We start from the raw sequence: 7,819 nt of genomic DNA, 5'->3' as shown, positions 1-7,819 counted from the left end.
CAAAAGGGGAGGGAGGAGGAAGGAGAAAGAGGGGAGAGGAGTGAAGGGAGGAGAGAGAGGGGAGGGAAGGAGAGAGCCAGCACACTATTACAGATTAGACAGCTCATTGAGAAGATCTGGGTAAGAGTCTCCAGCAAAATGGTAGGTTGTGGGAGTGACTACAAAGGATTCCCCAGGGAAGGAAGGAAGGAAGGAAGGAAGGAAGGAAGGAAGGAAGGAAGGAAGGAAGGAAAGAGGGGAGGGGAGGGAAGGAAGGAAGGAAGGAGGAAGGGAGGGAAGGAAGGGAGGGAAGGGGAAGGGGGGAGGGAAGGGAAGGAGACAGAGGGAAGGGAAGGAGACAGAGGGAAGGGAAGGGGGAAGGAGAGGGGGGAGGGAAGGAGAGAGGGGGGAAGGAAGGAGAGGGGGAGGGAAGGAGAGGGAGGGAGGGGAGGAGAGGAAGGGAGGAAAGGGGAGGGAGGGGAGGAGAGGAAGGGAGGAAAGGGGAGGGAGGGAAGGGAGGGGCGGAGAGGGGGGGAGGGAGGGAGAGGGAGGGAGAGGGAGGAGGGGAGAGGGAGGAGGGGAGGGAAGGAAGGAGAGGGAGGGAAGGAAGGAGACGGAGGGAGGGAGGGAGGAAAGGAAGGAAGGAAAGAGAGGGGAGGGAAGGAAAGGAAGGAAAGAGGGGAGGGAGGAAAGGAAGGAAGGAAAGAGGGGATGAAAAGAGGGGAGGAAGGGAGGGAAGGAAGGAAAGAGGGGAGGGAGGAAAGGAAGGAAGGAAAGAGGGGATGAAAAGAGGGGAGGAAGGGAGGGAAGGAAGGAAAGAGGGGAGGGAGAGCCAGCACACTGTATTACAGATTAGACAGCTCATTGACAAGATCTGGGTAAGAGTCTCCAGCAAAATGGAAGATTGATATGACTTTAGAATGGGTAGAAATTATCAATATGGTAATGGCTTCAACTTGCCCTCCAATAGACTAGTAGAAATAGTCACCACATTGATTACACTTATCCAATCATTTCAGATCTTTGCAAGTGTCCGGGTGGTAGGGGATAGGAGAAGTGCCTCAGGGTTGTGGGATAGGGTTGCATTTGAGATTTGGCAAAGAAGTTAAAAAAGGCATTACAAAATAGTAATATGATCCATCTGATTGACAGACTGTATGATGTAGTTGTCCTATAAGAGTCATTGTTGTGTTGTGGGGAAGGGTCAGTGCAATGGTTTCGTGGGGACAGCTGGGGGGTGCCTCCTGGAAAGGGACAGAGAAGAGAGACCATTACTACTGGACTAGCCTGTGCCCTAACATCTGAATGTTCCGGTTTTCAGGGGAAATGGAAAGAGCCTGTAACGTGACCACTCTCCATCTTAACTCCTCCTCCACATTTACTGGATTGGTTGAACAGGGCAGAAGAGAACCTCCCGACATTTTTTTTTATTCATTTATTTTCGTCAAGACCCGTATGTAGGGGGATCTAGTTTCAGGCATTTCTACGCCTACTCCGTTAGATTACGACAGTACATCATACACATGTATTAGAGTACTCTACAATTCATACAAAGTTTTTTTAAATGATTAAAAAAAATAATACACTATAGATCTCCTAAAGCAAACAGTGTGCACTCAGGAGGAAAGTCCTGTTGAGAAATCAGAGAGCATTCCTGCTGGTGCTGACCAGGAAAGATCCCTGTGGAGACAAAGGAATCTTTTGGTGTGTGTGTGTGTGTGTGTGTGTGTGTGTGTGTGTGTGTGTACTGGCAGAGTGTTCCTGTGATGTGAAATAGGAGAAAAGGGCTTGTTATTTTCCTGGGAGATAGAGGTAGAGAAAAAGAGAGGGAGAGTTAGGGAGGGGCTTGAGAGGGATGATGGGTGAGGCCCAAAAGAACTGTGGAGAGGAAATGAGGCAGAAAGAAAAAGAGACTGGCCAAAAGCAGGGGAGGAGTGAGTGGAGGGAGAAGGGAGAGAGATATTGCATGAGGAAAAATGGAAAGCAGTAAAACAAATCCGTGCGAAGTGAAGTTGAGAGAGAACGTCTGTATACTGGGGTTGATGGGAAAGAGATGAGAAACACATTTTCCAGCTGACCCCCATCCAGTTCAAATAACCTCCCTCTTTCTCTGCAGGCCAATGTTTGGCTCTGCACACGCAGAGAATTCCAACAAATAGCTAATGAATAAAATAACATCACCATGGTTACCTGGGTACATTAGGGGGGGGTCTGATGAGTCCGGTGGGTGGAGACTGGGTGGTATCAGCATTTTTGCTGATTGGTCCATGGGGTGCAGCGCGGGAGGGGACTGGTGGGGCCATGGGGGTGGGGCCTCTGGTGGAGGGCGAGGCTCTGGGAGCAGTGGCTATACGCTTAGAAGCTATAGCTGTAGGACTGGGAGACCTGCAGGAGAATGGGGTTAGAGTTTTGGTGTGTGTGTGTGTGTGTGTGTGTGTGTGTGTGTGTGTGTTACCTGCAGCTGGTCCCAGGGGCTCCATGCAGCCAGGAGGAGTCAACAGGAGGAGGTAGAGGAGTAGAGGAGGTGGAGGTAGAGATGTCCCCTATGATGGCCAGCGCCTCCTTCAGGGCAGAGTGAGTCTTCAGCACCTCCTCTCTCCTCTGCTCCTGTTCTGGAGACTCATCCATCAACACACACTTCTCTGCTAGAGAGTAGAGCTGCACCAGGAGATCACTACCAATATACAACTTCACCTGGGGAGGAGAGAGGGAAACGGAGGAGAGAGGGAAAAGGAGGAGAGAGGGAAAAGGAGGAGAGAGGGAAAAGGAGGAGAGAGGGAAAAGGAGGAGAGAGGGATGGAGGCACCACACAGAGCCATGGTTGTCTAAACATGTGTATATCTGTATCACAACCGTTGTGTCATATGTTGTACAACCTGAGAGTGTACCAGTCTTATAGATCAGATTACTAGGATAACAATGTGGTTCTGTCCAGATGTTATGTGATAAAGATGATCTGGAACGCCCCCAGACAGACAGACAGACAGACAGACAGTCTTACGTTATTGATCATGAGGTGCATGATTGTCTTGGGCATGAGGTCTCTGATGGCTTTGTAAACGATGTTCATGTAGGAGTCCACCAGGTTACGTATGGTCTCTACCTGACGCTCCAACTGAGGGTCCATAGAGAAACTATCACTAGAACCACTACACTCCCCATCCACCTGGGAAGAGAGAGAGAGAGGTGGCTGTTAGGTGTAATTTGTCATGGCTGCTGTAAGGTACAGTGTATTGCATTGGCAACATGGAAAGTTCCTTAACCTAATAAAGCTTTTTTGAATTGATGGACAAAAATGAGTGGGAGAAGAGAAAAGAGAGGGGAGATGATGGAAAGGAGACAAGGGGAGGGGGTTAGAGAAGAGGGAAGGAGACAAGGGGAGGGGGTTAGAGAAGAGGGAAGGAGACAAGGGGAGGGGGTTAGAGAAGAGGGAAGGAGACAAGGGGAGGGGGTTAGAGAAGAGGGAAGGAGACAAGGGGAGGGGGTTAGAGAAGAGGGAAGGAGACAAGGGGAGGGGGTTAGAGAAGAGGGAAGGAGACAAGGGGAGGGGGTTAGAGAAGAGGGAAGGAGACAAGGGGAGGGGGTTAGAGAAGAGGGAATGGGCAAGGAGAGGGGGTTAGAGGAGAGGGAAGGGGCAAGGAGACAAGGGGAAGGGGAGGGGGGTTAGAGAAGAGGGAAGGTGACAAGGGGAGGGGGGTTAGGGAAGGGGCAAGGAGACAAGGGGAGGGGGGTTAGGGAAGGGGCGAGGAGACAAGGGGAGGGGGGTTAGGGAAGGGGCGAGGAGACAAGGGGAGGGGGGTTAGGGAAGGGGCGAGGAGACAAGGGGAGGGGATTAGAGAAGAGGGAAGGAGACAAGGGGAGGGGATTAGAGAAGAGGGAATGGGCAAGGAGAGGGGGTTAGAGGAGAGGGAAGGGGCAAGGAGACAAGGGGAAGGGGGTTAGAGAAGAGGGAAGGTGACAAGGGGAGGGGGGTTAGGGAAGGGGCAAGGAGACAGGGGAGGGGGGTTAGGGAAGGGGCAAGGAGACAAGGGGAGGGGGGTTATTAGGGAAGGGGCAAGGAGACAAGGGGAGGGGGGTTAGGGAAGGGGCGAGGAGAGGGGGGGAGGGGGGTTAGGGAAGGGGCAAGGAGACAAGGGGAGGGGGGGGTTAGGGAAGGGGCAAGGAGAGGGGGGGAGGGGGTTAGGGAAGGGGCAAGGAGACAAGGGGAGGGGGTTAGAGAAGAGGGAAGGGGCAAGGAGACAAGGGAAGGGGGGGTTAGAGAAGAGGGAAGGGGCAAGGAGACAAGGGAAGGGGGGGTTAGAGAAGAGGGAAGGGGCAAGGAGAAAGGGGAGGGGGTTAGAGGAAAGGAGAAAGGGGAGGGGGTTAGGGGAAAGGAGAAAGGGGAGGGGGTTAGAGAAGGGGGAGGGGGTTAGAGGAAAGGAGAAAGGGGAGGGGGTTAGAGAAGAGGGAAGGGGCAAGGAGACAAGGGAAGGGGGGGTTAGAGAAGAGGGAAGGGAAAAGGAGACAAGGGGAGGGGGTTAGAGGAGAGGGAAAGGAGAAAGGGGAGGGGGTTAGAGGAAAGGAGAAAGGGTTAGAGAAGGGGGAGGGTGTTAGAGGAGAGGGAAGGGGAGCAGTGCTGATTAGAAACAGATCTGCCATTTCTCTGAGTCTACACACGCACGCACACTCACACAATGACATCACAGCCCAGGAATGCAGCTATGAGCAGCCAACAACAGGAGGGGAGGGCTTGTAGAGGGGACGAGATAGGAGAGAGGGGCAGGGTAGCCAGGCAGAGGACATTTAGGGAAGGTGTAGGATATTGTCAGGGTGAAAAGTTAGAGGTTAGGGGTCAGGGTAACAATATTCAGTTACTTTATAGATCATGGTTAAGGGTTAGAGGTTAAGGGTCAGGGGTTATGACTAGGGTACTCACAGTGACTTTCTCAGGATAGACTCCGGCCCTCAGCAGAGAAGCCTTCCAGCTGTCTAGCTCTTCCTGAGAGCTACACGCCAGCTCCAGGAACCTGTAGTCCTTATACACATTCCTACAATAACATTACATACGGTCAGCTACGTCATCAAACTACATTTCCCAGCCAGCAGCTTAAAAAAAACACCTATACCCAGCTCCAGGAACCTATAGTTCTTATATACAGTACCAGTCAAAGGTTTGGACACACCTACTCATTCAAGAGTTTTTTATTTGTACTATTTTCTACATTGTAGAATAATAGTAAAGACATCAAAAACTATGAAGTGATATATGGAATCATGTAGGAACCAAAAAAGTGTTAAACAATTCTAAATATATTTTATATTTGAGATTATTCAAAGTAGCCACCCTTTGCATTGATGACAGCTTTGCACACTCTTGGCATTCTCTCAACCAGCTTCATGAGGTAGTCACCTGGAATGCATTTCAATTAACCTGTTGGGGATAGGGGGCAGTATTTGCACGGCCGGATAAAAAAACGTACCCGATTTAATCTGGTTACTACTCCTGCCCAGTAACTAGAATATGCATATAATTGCTTTGGATAGAAAACACCCTAAAGTTTCTAAAACTGTTTGAATGGTGTCTGTGAGTATAACAGAACTCATTTGGCAGGCCAAAACCTGAGAAGATTCCAAACAGGAAGCGCTCTCTCTGACTATTTCTTGGCCTTCTTGATCATCTCTATCCAAAACAGGGGATCTCTGACATAACGTGACATTTTCTAACGCTCCCATAGGCTCTCAGAAGGCGCCAGAACGTTGAATGATGACTTTGCAGGCCATGGCTGAAAAACAGTAGCGCATTTGGATAGTGGTCGAGCTGAGAACAATGAGACTGGGGCGCTCGTGTACGAGCCTCCACCATGTTTACATTTTCAGTCTTTGAACAAAAACAGGATTTCCCGGTCGGAATATTATCGCTTTTTTACGAGAAAAATCGCATAAAAATTGATTTTAAACAGCGTTTGACATGCTTCGAAGTACGGTAATGGAATATTTAGAATTTTTTTGTCACGAAACGCGCCGGCGCGTCACCCTTCTTTACCCTTCGGATAGTGTCTTGAACGCACGAACAAAACGCCGCTATTTGGATATAACTATGGATTATTTGGAACCAAACCAACATTTGTTATTGAAGTAGAAGTCCTGGGAGTGTATTCTGACGAAGAACAGTAAAGGTAATCCAATTTTTCTTATAGTAAATCTGAGTTTGGTGAGGGCCAAACTTGGTGGGTGTCAAAATAGCTAGCCTGTGATGGCTGGGCAATCTACTCAGAATATTGCAAAATGTGCTTTCACCGAAAAGCTATTTTAAAATCGGACATAGCGATTGCATAAAGGAGTTCTGTATCTATAATTCTTAAAATAATTGTTACGTTTTTTGTGAACGTTTATCGTGAGTAATTTAGTAAATTCACCGGAAGTGTTCGGTGGGAATGCTAGTCACATGCTAATGTAAAAAGCTGGTTTTTGATATAAATATGAACTTGATTGAACAAAACATGCATGTATTGTATAACATAATGTCCTAGGAGTGTCATCTGATGAAGATCATCAAAGGTTAGTGCTGCATTTAGCTGTGGTTTTGGTTTTTGTGACATTATATGCTAGCTTGAAAAATGGGTGTCTGATTATTTCTGGCTGGGTACTCTGCTGACATAATCTAATGTTTTGCTTTCGTTGTAAAGCCTTTTTGAAATCGGACAGTGTGGTTAGATTAACGAGAGTATTGTCTTTAAAATGGTGTAAAATAGTCATATGTTTGAGAAATTGAAGTAATAGCATTTCTAAGGTATTTGAATATCGCGCCACGGGATTCCACTGGCTGTTGAGTAGGTGGGACGCTTGCCCATAGAGGTTAACAGGTGTGCCTTGGTCCCGTGTGGCTCAGTTGGTAGAGCAAGGTGTTTGCAACGCCAGGGTTGTGGGTTTGATTCCCACGGGGGGCCAGTACGGAGAAAAGAAATGTATGCATTCACTACTGTAAGTCGCTCTGGATAAGAGCGTCTGCTAAATGACTAAAATGTAAATGTTGTTAAAAGTTAATTTGTGGAATTTCTTTCCTTCTTAATGCTTTTGAACCAATCAGTTGTGTTGTGACTAGGTAGGGGGGTATACAGAAGATAGCCCTATTTGGTAAAAGACCAAGTCCAAAGTATGGTAAGAACAGATCGAATAAGCAACGAGAAACAACAGTCCATCATTACTTTGCGACATGCGGAAAATTTCAAGAACTTTGAAAGTTTCTTCAAGTGCAGTCGTAAAAACCATCAAGCACTATGATGAAACTGGCCCTCATGAGGACCGCCACAGGAAAGGAAGACCCAAAGTTACCTCTGCTGCAGCGGATAAGTTCATTAGAGTTACCAGACTCAGAAATTGCAGCCAAAATAAATGCTTCAGAGTTCAAGTAACAGACATCTCAACATCAACTGTTCAGGAGAGACTGCATGCATCAGGCCTTCATGGTCGAATTGCTGCAAAGAAACCACTACTAAAGGACACCAATAAGAAGAAGAGACTTGCTATAGAGAAAAATAAAGAAAAACCCTTGAATGAGGTGTGTCCAATCTTTTGACTGGTACTGTACGTTCCAACAATTATAACAGATACAGTCAAACAGTCACCTTCCTTTCCAGGTTTGAGGTTGCATCCCATATGCATACACATGACTACAACATAGGTCTCACACAGGGCATGCTGGAACACACCTATTCACACACAATGAATCTTTCGCTCTCATCTCCCCCTTTCTACTTCTCCCCCTCCCCTCGCTCTCTCCCCCCTCAGTCAGGGAGACGCCGCTGCGTCTGACAGTGGCAGGAATCTGGAGCTGTCTAAAGCCCATCTGTTAAACATTCTA

The 7,819-nt window shown here is 48.2% G+C and overlaps 1 protein-coding gene across 3 annotated transcripts in view; it reads right to left on the bottom strand.

Moving 5' to 3' along the window:
- Positions 1-714: 714 nt before the first annotated feature.
- Positions 715-7,819, bottom strand: part of LOC115158472 (dynamin-2) — a 30,463-nt gene continuing 23,358 nt past the window's right edge. For all 3 annotated transcript variants that reach the window (XM_029707453.1, XM_029707454.1, XM_029707452.1), the window contains 5 exons: positions 4,895-5,006; positions 2,981-3,145; positions 2,435-2,673; positions 2,170-2,364; positions 715-1,223 (listed from right to left, as the gene is read on the bottom strand). In XM_029707453.1, coding sequence (XP_029563313.1) covers positions 1,184-1,223; positions 2,170-2,364; positions 2,435-2,673; positions 2,981-3,145; positions 4,895-5,006 — 751 coding nt within the window. In that variant the 3' untranslated portion in view covers positions 715-1,183. The remainder of the gene's footprint in view (positions 1,224-2,169; positions 2,365-2,434; positions 2,674-2,980; positions 3,146-4,894; positions 5,007-7,819) is intronic.

The sequence above is a fragment of the Salmo trutta genome, chromosome 22, assembly GCF_901001165.1.
Source record: "Salmo trutta chromosome 22, fSalTru1.1, whole genome shotgun sequence".
Lineage (NCBI taxonomy): Eukaryota > Metazoa > Chordata > Actinopteri > Salmoniformes > Salmonidae > Salmo > Salmo trutta.
The sequence above is the reverse complement of the archived record's forward strand: the minus strand, read 5'-3'. Positions and strand labels throughout refer to the sequence as shown.